This window comes from Verticillium dahliae, genomic scaffold, assembly GCF_000150675.1.
Source record: "Verticillium dahliae VdLs.17 supercont1.11 genomic scaffold, whole genome shotgun sequence".
Lineage (NCBI taxonomy): Eukaryota > Fungi > Ascomycota > Sordariomycetes > Glomerellales > Plectosphaerellaceae > Verticillium > Verticillium dahliae.
This window is the reverse complement of record NW_009276930.1, coordinates 694348-716905: the sequence shown is the minus strand read 5'-3', so window position 1 is coordinate 716905 and position 22558 is coordinate 694348. Positions and strand designations below refer to the sequence as shown.

Here is a 22558-nt window from a genome sequence, read left to right as displayed (position 1 = left end):
TGCTCGACGAGTCCATGTTAGGTGATGGGCTATACTGGCGGGCCAATTCTGACGCCTGGTTTGAACATAGCGCGCGGGGCCGAGCCGTACGGTGAACGAGGGCTCCAAGCGGAGGCGGCGAATCAACAACGGAGGACGGTGGGCTAGCCAGGCGTGGCGCCCGACCAGAACAAGCGCGAGCTCGAAAAACTTGTCTTCAAGCCGCATCGACATCTGGGACGTTTGGTGGTGGTGGGGGGCTGATTTTGGATCACTGGCGTCAGGCGTTCGGCAGGGTCAGCCCGGCGACCGTGTTAGCTGGCCGCTATGGTGGGAAAGAGATCACTGGCGAACGCCTTTGCACGGAGAATCGAAAACGCACAGGCTCTCGATCCAAGGTTAGAGATGTAATGAGAGGAGTCTGGCTGGGGCTCCAAGCGGTTTCACTGATAAATCACGATGGTCGATATGCTGACTGAGTGCTTGCGTCTTGGTCCTCCTTTCGCAAACCAAACACCTGTGGGGGGTCTGGGGTTGGAGGGGCTAAATCCGCCGCCGGAAGCCAGGGAGGGGGCTTGATCGAGGCTGGGGTTGAGGGAGAGCACAATAAAGATTGTCGCGGCAAACTAGGACTGATTCGACACATGATTGACGTGACTGCTTGGTATCCAGGGGATCGACGGCCGAAAGGCGAAGATAGCCAGGCCTGGGCCGTGGGAAAGATGGGGTTGAAGTGCGCAGAGGGTACTATGTACGGTACGCATGGTGTTCAAGTGTGCCAGGACAGAACTGCTACCTACCGGGTGCCCTGGCTGCACTGGGGATCATGGGTCTTTCGACCCCAGCAGCGTAATGGCCTTGGGCCATACTTTGCTACCCTGCCAATGAATGCATTTCATAATACCATGTAGCTGATCGCGAAGGGTACTGGCTCGGATACACGGCAGACGGCGCGAGATGGCGAAGAGCGGGATATCACAATCTCTCCCCGGCCCTTCCCAAATAAAGCCCTGTCGGTTCAGCCATGCTAGGAAACAGACCTGGGAGTAACAACGAGGGGGGCAAACGCGCATATCGCGCACGTACGGCCAGGAGAACTCCGTGCCACCGTGTCTGCTGGGTACGACCTGTTTGTGCTGGTTGTTGTGTTAGTTGTGCAGAGGTGGGGCCGCTGGCAGTCGTGTGGTGAAGCTGCACCATAGTTGAGACGAGGGGCGACAGCTGTCATGTCTTCTCGAAGGATGAGAGTTATGCAAGCTTGTTCTCAAGTCCATTTCTGCAGGGCAATGCCAAGGACGTGGTCGAAAGGCAAAGCGGCCGAGACGCGAGGCAGAGACGTGAATGTGACCGAGCGTTGCCCGCTTTGCCTTTTGGTAGGTGGACGGACTCGGGGGGGGGGGGAGAAACGACGCCAAAACATCCAAGATGGGGGCAGAAATTTCCGACATTTCGCACCGTCGTGGAATTAGCGCAGAGGTTGTTTTTGGTGGTTAGGGTGGTACATGTACTGTAGAAGGGGGCAAGCTGGTAAGGCCAGGTTGTGACGCACGATGGGTCCAGCTTGGGGAGACGGACGGAGGTCAACATGGGAGAAATAACACTTTCCGATGTGTCGTGTTAGCGGTGGCCGGGGGGCAGATCGGCTAAGAGCAGGCATGATTGGGTGGAATCCATGGCAACTCGGGCCAGTGTCCAGGGTGCCCAGGGTGCCTGCCCCAAACGCCCCAAGTACCGCGCCTTCCAGCGATCGCCGCCGTTCACGCCCCCCCCCTGCCCTGTACCCATTGTCATGGAATGCCCTGAAAGCCCTGATCCGCCGGCCCTGATCACGGCCGGTGCCCACCGCGGCCCTGTCTGGGAAGGAAGAACCCGTGCGCCCACTGTTTCTCCCCATCCCCCTCTTGGTCAGGAACGTCCCACGCCCCACTGATTTTCCGGCAACGCAGGGCACCTACCCAGGGTATCGTAGGCAGCGGTAGCATGGGTAGGCAGGCAAGCAGGCAAGCAGGCAAGCAGGCAAGCAGGCAAGGCAGGTAGGGTGAGTGTGTATCTATCCCTGCCGGCTGCACCTGCCCCCGCACGAGCCACGAACGATGCTGCCTCAACGACTCGGTACCCGTCGGGCCATCGAATCGAAATCGAGACCAAGGGGGCTCCTCATTCCACTTCATTCCTACCGTCTTAACCCAACATCGTGCTTTCGAGCGACAAGACAGGTACAGGCTATCCAGACGAACCAGGGATTCCCGCGATGCACTTCGACACTACTCCCTATGCTTACGCCCACACCTCACCTGCCTGCAGACTTACATAGTACCATGTACTAGCAAATGTACGCCCTCCGTTACCCCTTTGACGTACAGCCCGCTAAAGGACGACGTGGCCCGGTCCATCCCAGGAAGTCCGCACCATACCGCACCTCGGCCTGTCACCCCAAGGAAGTCAATGCTTTGACAGCTGGAGCTGCATCAGATTGGGTGTGGGTTTCGCTCGCTCATGGCCGCACAGCACAGCATGGGCCAAACCACCGACCAGCAGCGGCACACAACTGTTTAGCACGAGCACGAGACACGCACACCACAGGCCGAAATTCCTCGGCAGCGGGCACCGAACCCATTGAAAATCCTCGAGGTCCGGCCCCAGCCACCAAACTGCGCCATCCTCCCCCTTTCGGTCGTCCTTTGTCTAGGCACTGGCCATCAATGGGATGCTGACGGGTCACCGGCCAGAGCTGAAGAAAAATGACGACGATCTGGGCAAGTATCATGGTCATCCCCAATCCCTCGGCTGACGATCACCTCGAGTCAGCCAAATGTTCATCGTTCCCCCAACACGGTCGAGCTCATCGTTGAGCCCTGGTGCGCCGCCACGAGGCTTCGTCGAACGCCTCCGAAACTATTTCCAAGGTTGGAGAAACCAATCTAGACCGACCTCAATCAAGACAAACCGCTGTCTTGTCTCGGATGGCACGCACACACGCCCTGCGGATCTTCCACTATCCGTTTAATTCCCACGTCTCTGACTGATCGGCACATGCAACCCACATTCCGTGAGACCCATTGAGAGCTTTGCAAGGTTTTGCGACTCGATTCCCTCCGTCTCAACAGCAATCAATGTTCAGCCTCCAAAGATGGGCGCCCCCGACCACAAGTCAGCGACTTGCCAGTCCAGCACCCAGCGGTCGATGACCTGTTCCCCCCAGGGCCAGGCCAGTGCGGTGCCGGACGATCAGCATGGCACAATAGGGCCCAAGCAAGCAACGATTCGAGTGCTACAGGCCTCTCTCTGCCTCCGCTTACTCCGGCTCCTTTAGCTCCTTGCAGATGTGCCGACGGCCGGGCTGCACTCCCGCCCCAATCCCAGCCAGCCAGTCCCGGCTCCATCTCCATCCATCCCATCCTAACCTGGCCTCTTGCAGCCTGGCAGCCCTGGCAGCGGCAACGTCCAAGCACGGGACAGCATCTACTGGTCTTAGCCTTGACGTCTGACTCTTGGATCAGCAGCGCTACTCCACGCCTTCGTTGTGACCTTCCAGACAGAGTCGAAGGCCCGTCTCCGGCATCCGTCATGACACCTGCCCTTCCTCTGCTAGGCCTGCTAGGCTGGTCTTCCTGAGCTTCTATCATACATGTACAGGAGAGAGCAAGGAAGAGATCGGCATGATGCATCGCCCACCCTCCTGGGATTAGGGGCCCTGGTTGGCCTCGTCCTGTACACATCGGATATCGATCCTTTGCATAAAATGCAGTGCCGTGCCTAGCCCCATCTAGGCAGACCCTGTTGCCAATGTGCAGCCGGGCCTTTTCAGAGATAAACTTCCAAACATCCTGGACCGCACACCTTCTTACATGTGCTTCTTACGCAACCTCAACCAGTTCTCATCGATATGCCTCGTCTCCCGTGACATCCTCAGCATGCAGAAGGGGACCTGGGCCCGAAGATATCTCGTGATCAAGATTTGACGGCCGCGAGGCCGGCATGGTCTATCCACAGTCCAGTCACGCTGTCCCCTTGTAAATCAATGTTCGATTGCCCCTCGACGAACAGGACCACAGCATGGAAGAAAGGCCGCCTTTCATCTCATCCAAATCTGGACCCAAGTGCATGACCACGAGTCCACCGCCTCAACGGTGCCAATTTTGTCTCGGCCGATGTTCTGTATCCGCTGACTGTTGCCCTAACGCTTTGTCCGCCATAGGAGGTTGATCATTGTTCGAGCCGTCAAGGCCCGTCACAAACCCCCCGCATCGATTGCCATTCCAAGCATGAGCTGCCAGCTGCCACAAAGACTTTGCATAATCTCACCGGATATGGAACTGCCTACCCACACTGACATTGCCCTAGCCGACATGAGTATGTGCCCATGTTGAATCTGCTGCCCACCACTCCCGGCACTAAATGGAAGCAAGTGGCTGTTGATTGTTATCAATACGAAGGGTACTACTTGATGGACCAGTCTCCATTGCTTCACGCCAAGTCTACAAAGAGAAGTAGTTTTGCATACGAAGACTGGCATGCGATATGTCTCGAGCTGAATCACAGTAATCCGTGTTCATTATTCGACTGGCGTGAGCCATGATAGACGAACGACATTGAAAGTTCTTGTACAACACCTCAGGACGCCATGTATTTGGTTAGGTTCGTTAGTTGCCCCTTTTTATCTGTCTCCAGACCCCATCATCGGTCAAGAGAGATCGTCCCAAGCGGATGACGACAGGTTGGGCGAGCCCACTTGATGTCTAGTTCTGGTTCCGTGACAACGGTCTGTCTGTCCTCCTGGAAAGGATGGGATGGTCCTAGCAAGTAGGACCCTCTGACCTGAAGCAGGCACGTATATTGTAGAGGAGGAACGAGCCAAGTGACGGTAGCTTTGGCCTCAGGTCTGTAGCTAGTAACCGAATCACCCACAAAGGCCCACGCCACCCGATCTCCTGTTTCGTCCTACCTTTGTGACGGCTACATGCCTTTGCGTTCGTGATGTGATGCTACTCTGCGTGCCCGCATGCGTGGCCTGCGATGTTTCTGCGACAGCGCAGCCACGCCACGATACATACCTCCACCGCCCTTCTCTTCTCCTGGAGGCCGCTCTACTGGCATGTATTTCAACATGCTCCTCCTGTCACCGTACACACACATATATAGACACAAGACACACGCCCCTCCGCCTCTCAGTCAACCCCATTGCCACACCTCACGTCCCTTTTCGCCCCCTTCTCACACATCTCTCGACGTCCGCGCGCCCATCACTGTCCGTGCCAGTGTCTTGTGCTCGTTTCCCCCGTCTCGCCACCCGCGCCATTTTGTTTCTGCCTCCGATCCGTGCTTCCCTTGATGTCTGCCAAGACCTGTTACTGGACCTGTCACTTGCTGATCCAGCAGCACCAAGACTCCCTCGTCTGGCAGGTTTTTCTTCCCAAACCTTACCTCCCACCACCCTCCGCCCCATTTTCGGGGAAACCTCGCAGGCAGTCAGGCAGACCAACCCGTTGCAGTAATTCAGCGAGACCCTCCAAAGAACTGCCAAAGCCCAAAGCCCCAAAGAAAAAAAAAAGGCCATGCCGTTTCCCTTCCGCGGCCGGCCGTCGTCCCTCCCCATCTTCCAGCACCCTGGGTATCACGCCCTCTCAGCGGCGGCCGCCGTTCCCGCTCTGTCGTGTCTCACTCGCTGTCCCGTGAGAGGGCTGCGTAGGTGACAGCTGCTCCCCTTCACCATGGGAGTTTTCAACCAGCGTTGTTGGAGGCCCCCCCCCTTCTCTACGAGCGTTACCAGCTCTGTGCGTGCCCTGCCTAAACGCCTTGCGCGCCCCCGACCCAGTTTTCCCTCAGCAAACGTTGCTTCTTCCTGTGCATGTGCCCTCCCGTCCGATCACCAAGCCCTGCCTGCCACACGGTGTGGTAGGAGAATGGGGAGGGGGGGCGTGGGTAGGTGATGGTAGTGGCGCGGGCCAGTGAGGAGAGACGGCGCTTGGCAGCATTCCTGACACAAAAGTCACCAACATGGCCATTGCCTTCTTTTTTCCCACCTCTCACCCCGTGTTACTGTTTCATCAGGGGGCGCCGGGTGGTGGCTTAAAGGGGGCGGGCAGGGAAAGAGCACAGCGAGGGAGAGATGTCAGAGAGGCGGTCAGTCTCATGCTGAGAAACGTAGACAATGGTACTCACAGCTCTCCTGGGGAGCACGCACCCCCCTCCCCCTTCATCCTCCAACCATGCCACTGGGGGGGGGCAGGCAGTACAAGACAAGGAGGGAAGCGTAAGAAAAAAAGTGACCGAGCACCCAGCGGCTCCACTGAGCGGCGGAATAGCACAAAGGGGGGGGGGGTGGGCGAGGGCGAGGGCGAGAAATGCACTCTTGTGTTGTGAGGGGACTGTTCATGTTCGTGCCAGTCCCGAGGCAGCCTAGGGATCCTGTCCCATCTCTTTCAAAGTGCCGCGTAGAGAGAGAGGGCGAGGAATAGCTGGCGAGCTGGTTGGACGAGCAAAGCTCCCGACAGCCGGGCGGAAGACGCGCCCTGGCATGCCGTTAAGGGGGTGTCGGCGAGGGAGCTGGACCGCCGGACGCTAATGGGAGGCACCACTGCCGTCATGGGACGCGAAGATAAGAATAGGACATGTAGGTCCCTTCGTCAGTAGCCTCCTCGTCATTAGAGGAGGCGAGGGGCCCTCTCCGTCAACGGCTTAGGCGCCGGCTTGGTGGTTCTAGGACCGGTTGTAGACACGCCGCTGGGTAGAGGAGGTACCACCGGACTGGTGTCATGTTGACTTTCGGCCCACCCCGTTTCCGAACCCCCCTCTCTGCCCCTTCTTCTGCTCGTGTCGTTGTGTTGCTCGCTGGGCCGTATTAATGACTCGTTGGCCTGCGGCTGACTTGGGATCTGGATCGTGGGGTGTAGTGGTTTCATCGTGATATTCGTCATATGTGCAGAGAGCGCGAGTACGATTCCAAAAAGCCATCTGTGGCATTCTTTCTAGCAACCTGGTTCCTTCTTGAGGTCTAACTAATATAGCAAACCATCGCTCAACATATCATGTGTATCGTGACTGTCCTCCCGTGTCCGCCCCCTGGGCAAGGGTCCGCCAGCCATCAGAAGCCCCCTTTTGTGCCATACACTGCTTTCCCCTTGAAAAACTCCATCCGCGTTTGTTGCCTTGTGAAGAATACGCCGCCTGGCCAGAGATATAAAGAGATATAAACAGTTATAGAGTATTAGGTTGTGCAGACCAGCTCCTTAGGAGCCTCGCTGATTATACAAGCTTCCGCTGTTGAAATGATCAAAATCAAACACAAATTCTCGTACTCGTCTTTACTGGCGAGGTCCTGCATCATACGCTTCCCCTCTTGATGTGCGCAACGTGACGCTGCTGCAGAGTTTCAAGGTCTTCCTCGTAGTGGCTGGCCTCGCCATCACTGAGAGGCACACTGGCCCTGCCACCCTCTCCGCGCTCCGTGGACGGCAGGATCTTGCCAGACTCCGTACCCGCCCGACCGGACGTGGCATCCGACTCGGCGCGGGCATTGTTGATCATGGCGGGCAGCTGGCGACGGCGAGCATTGATGAACCAGTTGGAAATTTGGTCTGGTGAGAGGGAGACGTATTAGCCTTGATGTCCAGCGCTCTCCTACAAAGAAAGAAGGTTCGAGGGGCGCTCCGACGGGTCGGGACCGGTGGGTTTACAAGCGCCGGATTTAAGGGTCATTTCGGTACGGAAAAGGGGGGAAGTCACTCACTCATTTGCAGACCAGTCTGGCGCATCAGATCCTGCTTCTCATCCTCCGTGGGATACGGATGCTGAAGGTGGGCAACAAACCACGCCCTGAGCTTGTCTGTGGTCTCCTTTGGAAGGTTGCCACGACGCTTGCGCTGTTTGTTATCGCCATGCATGCCCATGCCACCCAGCTCACCGAGCCTCATGAGGTCCTGGTAGTGCGGGTTGAAACCTGGGGCAGCTGATGAGAATGGTGTGCGGTCAAAGGGTGCGATGGCTCCCAGGGAGAGGGACTGGGCCCGGTTGGAGTGATGATAGCTGTAAGGATAGCCTCCTGCTCGGTAGGCTGGTGCGGTCTCCATCCCCGGAGCGTTGGGCATGGCCATGCCTGCTGCTGCCCTGATGGGTTGGAACTCCTCGCTCGAATGCCCCCGTTGCCGCTGCATGTGCATAGGCTCGCGATCCAAAGCCATGTGAGGCAGACTGGGAAGTGTGGGGCGGTGTTCCTGGCGGTCGTACACTTCCATGGGGACTGCTTGACGCATAGGAGGCATCGGGGCGTGTGCTGCGTAAGGGCTTGTCCTTGCCGATGTCGCCCAGCCATCGTTTGGTGGCCCGGGTAGTGTCCGTTGAGGGGACAGCTGCCTTTGGTGATGTGCTTGGCCCTGGTTCTCGTACGCCCGTGGAACTCGGTTGACTCTCTCTCTGTCCTGTTCATCTTCTACTGACAGTCGGCGGCGCTTGTTGGACGCCGAGCTTGGCGAGTGTATGTATTCTGGGGGAGTCATTACTCCCGCAAGACCGACAACCGGCGAAGTAGTTGAGGATGTCGTCCTGGCGGGTGCCTCTGGAGGCTGGAGACGCAGCTTGATTTCTGGGAACGCCTTGAACTTAAGTGAGCAAAACAAGTCCGCATGGTCAGGGCGGAAGCAACGAACGAACCTGGCGAATGGAGGGCAGCTCGATCCTGTCGGGTTGGGGCCGAGAGTGTGGTACATACTCCATCGAGCTGCCATTGTCCCAGGGGTACTCTCTCTTGAAGCCTGCATGTTGGGAGGGGGCAGCCATGGCGAGCATCGACATGCTGGGCTGCTGTGCGTGGGAAGAAGATGTGGTTGGAGGTGCAGTGAACTGGGCAGGCCACGAAGGACTAAATCCCATAACCGACTATGAAACTGGTGATTGAGGTTCCGCACAGCGGAAGGGCGCAGTTCAGTGTGTGAAGCAGCGCTGCTCGTGGCGAGAAGAGGTGTGGCGTCCGGCGTTGCTGTCTCGTCCTGTATATGTTGACGGGATGGTTGACGTGTGGTTATGGGGTATCGTTGGTATAAGAATACGGTGTGTCTGGGCCGATGTCGTGGCAACAAGATGGTTGATATCAGGACGTGACAGCACGAGGTGGGATGGCTTTTCCTTTCGTAAATTCAAGTGGCCCTCTCGGGAGGTAGGATGGCCGGCGAGCTTGAGCAGGACCAAGGAGCCGGCGCACAGATGGGAGGCCCAAAGAGGAAGTGGGTAGCAGGTATCTAGGAGGGGACCTAGCGAGAGGTCAACCTTGACAAATTGAGATGGTCCACTGTGAATAGTGAAACTGACATGAGCAGAGCTCAGACAAAAAGAGTATTCGACTAGCAAAGTACCACCTGAGGTGAATCGGACCGTGACCAGCGTGGGAGCGTGTGCTTGTCGTGAAGAAACCGAACTGAAGAAGGAAGTGCACTGCCCATGATGGCTTAACGCCTTTCTAAGTAAAGTGCAGGTGGGGGAAAGGGGAGGGGCCCTCTGGTGCTCCACAGTCAGTGGTACCCTCAGGTGGTATGAAGAGCGGGCAGAGGCGGGCACCGGTCGAGATGGACTCAGGTCTTGTGGGGAGCACAGTTCTACCTAACCTAACGTTGGGGGACGCAACTAAACCTGAAGAGGCCCGAGACTGCGAGGCATGGGCTGGGATGATCTGGCAACAGGTCGATCAGGGCGCGAGTAAGAAGCCGAGAATACCAGAGACAAGACAACCCACCGCGAGAGCCCTGAGTTTCCCACCACGGCAGGCTTTAGGCTTAGGATGCTTTGAGTGGCGTTCCTGCTGGCGGGCAGCGGGCAGCCTAGGCTGGGATCGTGGTAGCACTGGGACGTGCCAGCAGAGGGGAGACAGGGGCAGGGATAGGGGTCCGAAGAGCTGCGCAAGGACGACACGGGGATAGGGTGGGCTCAAGAAGCAGAGTGGAAAGATGGCAGAAACACTAGGGGGCCACCATCAGTGACACGAACAGCCACTAAGGGAGAGGGGGGGGGGGGGGCGTGTCTCGTTCTCAGGGCGTGTCGATGTGTCTGGCCGGTGGGCAGGGGTCGCTTGGCACCGGGCGACCTTCGTCCTAGGCCCTGTCCCTGGACCCGGCCCTGGCCCTGGGCAAGGAAGGCCAAGGCGGTTGCGTAGATGAAATTGCCCGATGAAGGGGTGGGCGACCTGCGTCTAATCGAGAGGGGGGACGAGTGGGCGATGGATAAGATATTCATCTGCACTACAACATGAGCCATTGTACTATTTCGCACAAATATGCAACGCACCTCATGGTCATCCATCACGTCGGTGGACGGTGTCCCTGGTCAGGTCATTCGTCCAGCACCCCGGCTGTAATGCCGCCTCGCCTGCCCGAACCACATGTAATGCCGCGCCCAGAACAGACACACCATGGAAACCACTGCCTGTTGAAGGAATGGACATGCGTATCGAGTGCCTGATGCTCAAGGGAAAGAAAGTGACCACTCACTCTGCCTGGCTGCGCGCCCTTTCGTCCCCCGACTCGCCCCGGTTTGCCAAGTGCGCGCGATGCGAACTCATAGTGGATAGAGGATGATCGACAGCGTACACGGCTTTGATGACCGAGGGAAAGATTTCCGTCGATTTGCCCTTTGTTCGCGGCCATGTCTCGGCCTGGGAGGACATCACCTCAGGCTTGATGGTATCATGGGAGTGAAAGAGGTCTCATGGTCGTCCCATCCCTAAAACGAGTAGAACCCCAGTGGTTCGTACTTTGTGCAGCAGAGTTCGACAGCTTGGACTGAACGTTAAGAGCGCTAAAACGGCTTCGGGTCCCGCCACCGACGTGACACGAGCCGCCGCTCGAATCAATCCGTTCGCCGAGGCAATCTTGCATTGCAGGTTTTGAAAGATCCGTCGGTGTTGGGCCAAGCAAGTTGTTGGGGCATGATGCGCACCGCCCGGCCAGTGCACTCCTGTCACCGGATGTCTTCGTAGCTGCGAGAGCTGGACATCTCTTTTGCCTCACCACCTCAAACAGGACAGGTTTCTCTGCGCTGGCCAATGCTCCCCCTTAAAGATTACTCTCAGCTTCGCATGGACAGCAGCTAGGCAGCATCTGGGACTAGAGTAGTTATGTTTGCACGTTGAGCCACCAGGCCCTGGCATGTCACATTGATGATGAAACACGGCGAGGTAGTTGAACCGGAAGAGAGCAGAGGCTGCTCTTTGAGATTTGAAATCAGAAAGCTTGGTGTGTACGTCGAACAAAAATCTGCGTGGGCTCAACGAGGCAGTGTTTGCTTGGAGGCAAAACGATGATCCACGAAAGCCAGAGATCCTCTGCTGCGATTGGCGTCGATCAAACCTTGACGTGCAGGCCTTGACAGGGCGAGTAGTGCAGCACGAGTCTTCGTATTTGGAGCGAGACTCCGTGCCAATCCTGAACAGACTGGACAGCAGGCAGCCAGTCGGTACTGACATTATTCCTGGTGCAGTCACTTACCTCTGTGCTTTGGGTTGGGGACGGGGGGGCATGTCCGCCTCGCTAATCGAGGCGGATTCTTGCGAGAGCTCTGCTGTCGTATCCCGGCTGCCACGAGCGTTGTCTGAATTCCAGCGTAGTGAGATGATGTTACGTCCGCCGGGGCGATGAAAGGTTGAGCACGGGCAATCAGGTTGCGGCAGGAAGAGGCCAGTTCCGAGCAACAGAGCGCATTGCGGCCTGGTTCGAGTCGTGGCATATGTGACATATTGACCCTCCTTGGTAGGTACTGCCCAAGGTACTGCCTCATCCCGCTTTTGATGGCAGCAGCACCAGCACGAGGCCCAAACTCGTCGTGCCTGGGAGCTCACCGTTCCCAAGAGGAGTGAGTGCACGAGGGGCACAAGACCGCTGCAGCCTGTTGGGACGCGGGTGGGCGGCTGCTGACGATGAGATCTGGGCGACAAGAGTATGCGATTGGTTGGCCAGATCTGTCATTGGGGCTGGGCTGATCTGTCGATCGAACGGAGACCCCCAAGATCCATCGGACCTGGGGCGGATTTAGTTTACGTTGTCAAAGTGGGGAGGGAGCTTACGATTGGGTATTTCACAACTGTCATTGCTGGGAGCAACGTGCGGTTTGAACAAACCGGATGACGACGCACGCGCCCCTCCAGCCTTCTTTCCCCATCCAAGCCCAGAGGCCCCAAGCCCAGAGCCCCCAAACCCAAGTCCCCCTCCCCCTGGAGTACTGGGTCAGGGGCTGCGTATCAGCGTCGGTTGTTGTTTGTGTCGAATGTTTCGCTGAAGCCAAACAGCCACATTCGTGCGCCTGCGCCCCAAGTCGGATGTTCTGGCAAAGCGGCACCCGACAGACCCAACTGAATGGTAGAGCGGGATCTAACGTTGGAGGTGTGAACGAGAATGGTACGGGCTGTTGTCCATTCACCACATCGCCGCAGCCGAATCTAGTTCAGGACCTTTGTTCATTCGGTAGGCGAAGAACCCGGGGGATCGCGTCTGGCCTTGGGACTTGTTCCAGACAATTCCGTTGGCCCTATACCGATCGAGTCGACGCTATGTCTTACCCAGCCAGCTGGATTCGCGCCCCATGGAGTCGGCGTCGCTCCAAGGCTCCGCCTCCGCGGTAACGGTGCTTGTTGATGGTGCCAATTGTGCTATAATGGCACAAGAGGCTCATGGCGAGCAACGACCTGGCACTTGGGACTGGCTTCTCCTGGCAACAGCGTCGGAAGAGGGACCTTCAACTGGGATCGGAGCGCGGGCAGCTTTGCGCTCTCTGCCTTCCCGTTGTCATTTTTTTTAATGTTTGACGTGCATGATGCAAGGATCGATCCAGATCGCTGCGCTGCGGCTTGGCCTGTACTTGTAACCCGCGTGTCGACGGTCATGTCGACAGGTCACTCTGTCGGCCCTTGGTGCATGCAACTTGTGGCCAGCATGCGTTCGTGAGTACTTGTACGTGTCGGTCTCCATGCAAAGCTTCGCTGGTGTCGCTGGCCGCCCTAGCACCGCAGCAGCCCAACGAATGCCTCTTCTTTTCTTCATCTCGGGTCAGCGGGCGAGGGTATGGGCGTGGGGAGCCAGACGCGTGCGGCTTAGGGCACGAAAAGATGGCCAGGTCTCGTCGGATGAGAAGTGACGAAAATCCAGCACCAAGAGCGGCAGGCCCCCTGACACATGCACCTGTCAGTTTTGGGAAGTTGTCAGAGTCACTTACGAGGTAATCATGGACCTCATTGGTGGCTGGCCACTTCCGATCCGCCTCTTGGGTGGGCAGCTTGCGACGTGGGACCAGGGTGCACACCCCGGCAGCTGCCTGTCGAGCATCCCCTCCCCCCCTGGATGCTTGATGTTGGAGCGACGAAGCTGAAGTACTATTGACGTAGTATCCTTCGGCATGGAGGTCTCAGGAGCTGACTGGACTGTTGTTTGTGCCGGGGAAATCCCCCCTCCCTTACCTACCTATCCAAACATCTTTTCCACGTCGGATTTAGATACAGCTAAGGTCTGGGGGGTGTCGCCATAGACACGGCATGGTGCTAGAAAGGTGACAAATATCTCGAGTCGTACCTGACACAGGTGACAGCAAGAGCGCTCATGGGCTAAAGACGGAGCAGGAGCACAGGAGCTCGAGTGGCTTGAGTGGGCAACGGCGCCGCCTCGCAAGCGGCAGTTGGCAGCGGGGTCGTCACTGCCACTGGTGGCCGCTGTGGCTTTCGTTGGCAGTGGGTCTTCCGATCATCTTCGGGGTGGGTAAGAGCACATGGTGTCCAGTGTTTGATTCCTTCTTTGCTCAACCCCCACTCAGTCAGTGCCTTCCGGGTGTGAGCCACGGAGCCTTGACGCCTTGACGCCGCCAGTCTCCCGGGAAGAAAGAGCAGCCGTACATAGTACATGTAGTTCAGGCAGCCCCATTTCCCACCCCCCGCTGCTGTGCTGCTAATAAGGGAAGGTACATGTACGTACGGTAGTCGGCACGGACAACCCCCAACCCGAGCGACAGGGAGGAATATGCATCACAATGGGCAGCAAGCATGACCAAGAAGGCATTGACAGCTGCAACGTTCGCCCCCCTCCGAACACGTTGGCCGATGATCCATCCGATTGTCATCCTGCAAGATCAGTCAACACTTGATCCCCTTCGCCTCATTCTATCCATCATAGCCTACACCGCAACGAACCGGGCGCTGACGTAGGAAGCAAATATGCCGACACGGAGGCCATACATGGTATGTCCGGGTAAAGGAAAGGGCATGGGACGGGTACGAGAAGCGCGATCTGCCAGCCTGTCTTGTGCATCGACGCTGACATTCCACGGCAAGAAACAGGAAACAGGAAACAGGAAACAGGAAACAGGAAACAGGAAACAGGAAACAGGAAACAAGAAACAGGAAACAGGACACGGGAAACCCCCCTTTCTACTCCCCTCCTCACGCCCTCGACGACGCCCTCCCTGCATATGCGTCATGTCCTGGACTCGCCCACCGGTTTCCGATCTCATTTCTGATCGTGACAGGTCAGCATTCTGTTCCAACTAAATGTCTCGTCGCATGCAGCTGGAAACGTTGTACCACTCGGGCAGACGCTGGTCTCGATCGATGCGCTACCCAGCGACCCGGTTCTCAGCTTCGGCCCCTCTTCCCTCTGCCACCCCTCCAAGCCCATCCTTGGCGATCCGCCTGGAGGGTCATTTTAGTATCGCGTTAGCCAGTATCTGCCCTGACCAATACTCGATCAAGACTCAAAGGGGTCTTTGATTTCACAACCCCCTTTATTACTTGCGCGTGCTGCGCTTGTTGGCAATATTCCGTCAGTGGCGGCAACCCAATTGCCTGTCTTCAGCTTGCCTCACCTCACCACAATGGAAAAGCCTGCTTTCCACACAACGCCACAGTTCGGGACTCAAGGGAGCGACCGAGGCGACCCAACCATCACTAATCAGACTTCAGTGCTGCTCCATCCCGCATTGTGCTGTGGACCGTCCGGTCGTATTGCCCACACAGCGCTGCACACGCCCGGTTTGGTGCGCCAGCGCCGAATGGCTTCCCCTGGACCGCTACGAGACCACGCAGCTCGAGAGAGGTCCCACGACGGGGTGCGCAATTGTTGAACGAGGCTGATATGCGACTCGGCATATTCTATTAGGGAGGCGCCTGAACCCAGCTCGCTTCGATCCACCCTCGACTGCTTGCCCTGGTCCCCTTTTCTGCCCACGAAGTTCGCTAGGACGATGGGAGATTTCTTTTCGGATCCTGCCACCACTCAGAGAATCGTCGCTGGTACAAGCCCGGCTTTACTGGCACCTTGGTGTGCTGATGCATACATAAATCCGAAGCTAGTGGTAACATGTCTGAGCCACAGCTCAAATCTCAGTGACAAGTCGGCACCCAAAACCGGCGCGCGGCACATTCGTCACTGACCGGTCGAGTGCGCAGATTTGACATTCTTGACAGGTTCGACCGTGTCCACATGCGCAAGCCGCATTGACATTGGATACTGATCTCTGGGATGTCCAGCAGCCTTGGGCGGCCCTGGACCCCCGGACTGTAACTGTCAAAGCTATCGACGGGTCTGATCAGCCACTCGACAGTACAAAATCACCCAGCTACGTACAAGACACCAAGCTCTTTCCCTGTTTCAGACCTATGATCCCTGTGATCGCAAGTGTCCAGGACAGTACTATTTGCTGTCTGTTGTGGATTCTCCCGGGTGACTACCATGTCATTTCTCGTCAAGTCTGCGATGAATTGCTCGAGACGCTTACTTGTGATCTCTCAAGCAAATCATGTACACGCATACCTCAAGCACAACAATCTGATTGTTTTGCGAAGGTTTGGGGGTGTTCTTGTTTGCCTGCAGCCCTGACGCCAAGCAAGCCACTCCATGTGCATGACGAGTTTACTGAAACTGAGACCAGGCTGCCAAAGCTCGTGAGGCTCATGATGTCTGTCTCGGCTATGGAACCACACATGGGTCGATCCGTCATTGAAACGCAGGAGAATTGCACATGTTGTCCAGGTATGCGAAAGACGAAATGCCAGATCGGAGGACGAGTCAGCCGCGACAAGGGCCTGCGCAATGTTTCTACCTCGCAAGAGTAACCAAAGTAGGAAATGATCTCACGGCCATGGCTTCTGTTTTAGGAGCCCCAGCGACGGGGCGGCAGAGCCCGCCAGCCCTCTAATTGGAAATTTCCACAGGACACTAGGCCTGGTTATGGGTGTCAGCAGGGATTAGCCCCTGGCGTTTTAGAGTGTTGGCTCCCCGGCGATCATCCTCTACCTCCAGGGCAAAGACCACGAGTTCTCAGAGGCCCGTTCCCAGTTGTCAAGTTTAGCTGATCTGATGAGGATCAACCGTCGGACGATGATGAGTCCGAGACCAGTGCAATTGAGGTCGGTGGTTGATGAAGCAGGCAAGGCAGGTTACCACACAACAACCAGGTGTTGTTGAAGCCTCAAGGCTTGACCCGTCCTGCAGGCACTGGAGCCTGGATGTACGTTATGCCAAAGTTTTGTTTGTGCCGACCTGGACGCGGAATTTGCATCGGCAATGATCTCAGCTCAACCCAATTTGGGTCATGGGTTGTCACAGCCCTGGCTCACTGTCAATGTCACCTCCATCGCTCTGATTATCTTTGAAAAATCGACATACACTCATGTTCCAGCAACCTCCACGTCAACAGTACTGGTGTCCCAATCGCCAGTGGAATCTTGCAAATACTCCTGGACATGAGCACAAGTCTGTCGCTGCCAGCTGCCAGTCGGTCTCACCTCAAGCCCGCTCATGCAGTTCCCGCTGTAAACAGACGCAACACAACTTACACACCGGTACGAATCTTCACGCATGCTGTCTTCCTGGGCCCGGAACCACGTCAGTGGAATCGGAGGATGGCCATGTCATCGTACACCTTGCCCGAAAGCGGATGTGCAACTTGACAGAGTCACACAACGGGTGCTCGCAGCCCACAAGACTTGTACCTCAGCGTGCTCTTTCTCGGAAATCCCAAGGAGACATACATTGGCCAGGACAAGTCTGCTAGCCGGATAATTCCAGATTGTTGATTCACGTGGGACAGCAATGCTGCTGAAGTACGCCAAAACTTTACTTCCGTTGTGTCGATCCAGCAGCGCCCGACCTCTTTATTAGCTGTAGACAATGGCCTCCTTGGTCCATCGGCATGGCAGACACACATCGCCTGGATATGGCAATCGTGATGGCCGCTCCGATTTTTCCTGCCGACTGTCCATGTTGACGAGACTCTGCCACGCACTTCCTACACGGATGGCTTTTGGTCTCCATGGTCGACTTCTTGATATTGTACAAGCCTGCAAGTTCCCATTCTAGCTGTGTGTCTTGTCGGCTTCCTCACACACATATCGCAGACCTCTCTGTGTAACAGTGCCCAGCTCTGGTAATCATGTGGCTCTTTTACGATCCACAAGTTGTTGGTGCTCCCTGAGGCTAATTCGACGGCAAGCATCATGCGAACACATCTCGGAGGAGCCCAGTCAGACCTGTCAGCCTCGGTGATGGTATCAAATCTGAACCCTTTGTCACCGCCTCCTAATTCTGTGTGTCTATCTGCGTGCGCGAGTGCGACGTACCACGAATCTCGTTCCGCGACAAGTGGCAAAAAAAACGTTGCAGATTTGAATGCAATAAACGTTCCACAGGGGCAACAACATAATGACGAGGCTTGTCTTCTTCAAGCGTTTCATCCGAATCGTCTACCACGGCCACGGTGTAGCGGCACTCGCTGCAGACAAGATCAAGCTGCAGAAGAGCACCAGTCGCTGTGGAGAAACTCTTGGCCGTAACATCGGCTCCCTGGGTTGAACGAGAAACTTGTTTCTGGCAAGATTGGCCTGACCGATGTCCATTTCAATGGAGCGTTGTAGATGCAACGTTCATGCTCGGTAAAAGCTTGAACTGCAGCCAGACAAATCGGGCTCGACGAGCGCCGTTTTCGAGCCTGAATGGCACCTTCCCCTATCGAGGGAAGGCATACATGGTGCTGCAGGTCGGTGAAGATTGCTTGTACTGCATCGCCTGGTAGTCATCTGTCTATTCAAGGGGACCTAGGAAAGGATTCAAGATACTTAATGGCCCGACTCTCGATGATCCTCAACATGGTTGGGCGCCAGAGCCAAGACGATGCGCGAGCAACCCCCAGACTGCAGGACCATTCCGGCTGCGATCCCACGGGCTTGACATGTGCTTGGCAGAAGCCCTACAGACCACAAGCCCCGATGGCTCGAGTCGCGAATGTCAGTGCAAGATTGGATGAAGCATTGTTATCCGTGTCGTTCCGTTGTTTCCGCGTACCGTTTCATTCAGCCAAAGATGCGGGGCGGTCTTCTCCGCATCATGTCTTCCTGCTAATGGTCAAATGCAGACACGCATACCCTCGATGTATTTCTTGTGCAGTCGGTACAATTCTGCTTTGTGGAGGGGTTCCAAAGCACATGCGGGCCATACGACTTGGTCAAAAAGCCCGTACAGGCGGCAGCTGAGGCGCTCGAATATTCTCCTCCTAGGCACAAACTCATCTCATGATTCGCACGTTTCAGCGGTTCAGTCCCGGGTGCCAGCCACGAAACAGGCAAAGGTTTCCGGCCCAAAATGAGAAGGATAGAATGGCCGTTATGCATCCCAGTCCGATGCGCGGAGCGCCAACCTGATCTGGCCCAAGCGTCCTGTCAAAATCGAACAAGCGAGCGTGACAGGGAAGATATACAGGAAGGCTGGCCGACAGGTGGAGAAGGGGTCCTGTCACCTCTCGTTAACGTACGGTACCGTCTTGTGGGATTGACGAATCGCAATGTGCATCTCCTTCAAGATCAAGATGCGAACCTTCCGGGGGAGGCCAGGGTGTCGACATCGGAGAGCCAACGTGCGTGCGCCCGCGATCTTTCGCACGTACGTATGCCCTGCCTCTGGCACTGCCTGGCGCCTTAAAAGCAGAAATGGCAAAGAGCGGCAGAGAGTAGTCCACCCGTGGGCGATCGCGCTCCCTAGGTCATTGTCGTCAACGCCGTCGCCGCAGTCGAGTGACTGAGCTTCGGGCCAACCTCTCTCGAAGGGCAAGGATGTATGCCATATGGAGGACGATCTTCTACGAGATGACAGGGCCGCCCGGGGGGAATATCTGCCCACATTCATCGCCCAGGACGTCAGACTTTGACAGCCACGAACAAGGAGAGGCCGCGATGTACAGTGGCATGGTTGCCTCCCGACAGGGGTGCCGTCATCGAGTTCAGCGACATCCACCCATCCACCCGCCCACCCACCACCTTGCGCCCCTGGCAAGGTGAAGCGACCAAGTCGAAGGCGAAGACACCAAGCCATCCGCCGGGCCTCGGTCTTGCCAAAGTTCCGACAGCCATGCACTGAGGCTAGTCCCGTCAGCTGAAGGAATGACGGGCGATGACAGTTTCCCACCTGGGCGGCGAGTGCAGCACAACGACGTTTCAACATGCCCAGACGGTCGAGTGTCGCGAGGTTCTGAAGTAGGCCCTGGCTTGGCCTGCCAGCCCACCGCCCCAAGCCTTGTCACAAGAGCGCCCGGGTAGGTCGTCGTTGGTTTGCCCCGTCCGGCTCGGGCCACATTGTCATATCCCATCTCACTCAAACATCGCCCTTTGATTCACTCGACGTCATTGATCAAGAAATTTTCAGGCAGGTCGTCAAGGGGGAATAAGGGTAGGACTGACATGTTCTGTCATTTCGACGTGGACCTGCTGCTTCGCTTCAATCCTTGACAAACATCCACCTCAGCCTGCCATGTCCTGCGTGCCCCCCTGTTCGCGCCCCTCTGCCCTGTCCGGAACCCCTCAGGCCCGTCGACCCCTACAGCGCAGCGCGTCTCTTCCTCTGCTGTCAATGTGGCACCATACCTGGTCCTGGAAAGTTCAGGGAGACGAGGGTGGTGGGATGGGTTTGTCCTCTCGGCACAACTTGCGGAACAGGCATGTGCATCCTCAAGAATGGTCCGATCCGCCCAACTTGGCAGTTTGACAGGCAGGCCGGGCCTACATGGTATAACCACTGACACGCAAGACGGCAAAGCGAGGTGAGCTGCGCTGTGCCGGCCTTGCTGCGCCTCACTTTGACACCTGGTGTGTGTGATTTTGCAGTTTTGCAGTTGCAATGGCCTCCATCGTCAGTGCGCACCGTCGGCGGGGAATCCTCCTGTGCCGTACTTTCGCGCTCTTGTTTCCTGGACCATGTCTAGGTCAGGGTCCAGGAGTATGCCATGTTTGTTTACATGTGCCATAGTACATGGTATTTGCTTTGATATCCGCCGCTCGTCCCTTTTTCTCCTGTCCTTACCCTGCCGGCTTTCTGCTTCTGATACCAAAGTGCCGAAGTGGACGGTATGGGGCATTGCCTTCATTCGGGTGCTGCTTGCGAGGGCACGGTCTCTGATGTTCCTTTTTGCTACCTCTTGGCGACCTGATATCATGATCTTGAAGACACCATGGAGAAGAGCTCACTGGTGTCGACTCTGTAGCTCAGTCGTTCGTCCGCCTTGTGCCTCGTTGAGATTGTGCACATGCGCCTGGAACTGGTGGCTGATGGGCTGGCTCGCCCCCTGTCGGCCATTCGTTCTAAAACTCAACGGAGCATGCTCCGTCCAGGACATGCGACAAGTCGCTCTACTATGGATGTCGGAGTCCACGTTCGAGGCCTGTGGCGGGGGCGAGAGCGCCACACCTGTCAATAGCAACATGTCAGCGATGATGAGCAACAGTCCCTAAGTGGCAGGCCGGCCGAGAAAGGGTTGCATTTCATCCTTGCTCCCCCGATGACACCCCCGAACAACAGACCAGTCGTCTTCGGCCGTCAGTCCAACCGATATATGCAGGCCCGATCTCACGCATGTCAGAGGCATTCGCCACAGCGCCAGATCGACTCGTCACCATGCATATGATCCATATCCCAGACCAACATTGACAACGTCTCGCAACCATCTCTATGTGCCCGCGGGAGCCGCGCCATCAGTGGCCGTCGGTGGCAACGTAGATGACTGCGGGGCCGAGGGGGGCGCCCGGTCCTACCCCAGACATCCTGCTGCTTGCTTCTGCTGGAAGCCCTGTGATACTCCGGCCTGCCCCCGCTCGCGGCGCCAAGAGGAGGGCCCTCACTCGGACGACACGGAGAGTCCCCTGGCGGACGCCTTGTTTCAAGGAAGGGATGTATCGATCCCAGGACGACAACCTGCCAGACTACCTTGCAGGTCACAATGCTGGCTACATGTCCGTCCATCCGTCCGTCCGTCCATCTGCTCGGAGCCGAGAAGACGGACGGCATGATGCCACCTTTTTGCTTCTTGCTCGTCTCAGGGGCATGTCGTGTATAGACGTTAGATGCCCCAAAGAGGAGTCTCTTGGCCGTGTGAAAAGTAAGCATGATATAGGTTGTCACGGAGCTCAATGTCTGTTTCTGCTCGAGTTGCGAGCAGATGCTCGCTGTCCTTGTCCGCTTTTAGACAGATCAGACGAGTCTGCTTCGTCAGATGCGCCGCGTCGGTGGGTGGCAGATGGCAGGGCACGGGGCGTGTGCTGGCTTATCTGGAGCAACGCCGAGAAAGCGAGAAAGAGACGCAGGGCTGTGTGTTGCTGGATCTTGCTGAACAGCCCACGAGGCAAAGGGGGTGCACACAACACAGCCCGTGTCCTTTTTTTGTTCTGTAGCTGAGTTTCGCCGAGCACAGAAGGGATATCCCAGTGTATACCTCCTCGTTCCCGCATGACACCCGAACCCGGCTTTCCGTCCCGAGGTGTGGTTGCGTGCTCCTGTGTCAAAGATCGGATAGAGCATGGCAGACCTCGTGTTTCCCGTCTTCCGGCGTCGCGCTTCGTCCCATTGGGGGGCGAGTCGTGACGTTTGCTACCTCGCGCTCTGCGTCCATGGGTGTCCCTGCCTTGGACTCGACTCGACATGTCTGCCATTTCGTAGAGCAAACGCATTGTTTCCGTCTGATGTTGATGTCGTTGTGCTTGAAGTTGCGTCCGGGGCTAGGCCTTGATTCGGAAGATGCTGCGATTTGACGGCATGGACACGTCTAAGCCTTGATTGCGGTACTCGGGATGGTCGTGGTTGTGTATGTCGTTGTTTGATGTTTCGAGGAGCTTGATGTCAGACGAAGTGTGGCGCCAAAGAGCTTCGCCTGCCATGTGAGGCATACCAAGCTGGTGGTAGCCAAGCTGACGATGATAGAGCTCGCCATGGATTTGGATGGTAGCTCAGAATATGAAGTTGTAGCTACGGTGAGTATGTTGACCACGCTCGCTGATAGAGATTTCAGAGCCTTGTAGTCTCAATATTGACTAGTTGTGATACAACTATCGTTTGTCTTGCACCGGAGGGCAAATCTACAGCGTGGAGACCGCTGGTCTTGAATCCAGACTTGATAGATATCTTCCTACGCCCCGGGGCCTGAGTCCCTTGCAACGCTGAACGGGCGACACGTGTGATGGTGTGATGATGTGTGCTCAAGTCTTCTACCCATTTATGACGATGATTCCGACATACACATGGTGAGTACATCATGTTCATGTTCAATCTGCTCATTTCCCGCTTCAGTTTTCATCTTTATG

General features: G+C 56.6%; 1 protein-coding gene across 1 annotated transcript; it reads right to left on the bottom strand.

Moving 5' to 3' along the window:
- Positions 1 to 7302: 7302 nt before the first annotated feature.
- On the bottom strand, positions 7303 to 8769 carry VDAG_05860 (Pth12p; the record flags this gene model as incomplete). The annotated part of the gene is made up of 3 exons (XM_009655257.1): positions 7303 to 7556; positions 7709 to 8570; positions 8629 to 8769. The coding sequence occupies 3 exons, from the start codon at positions 8767 to 8769 to the stop codon at positions 7303 to 7305; spliced, it is 1257 nt and encodes a 418-aa protein (XP_009653552.1).
- Positions 8770 to 22558: the final 13789 nt, after the last annotated feature.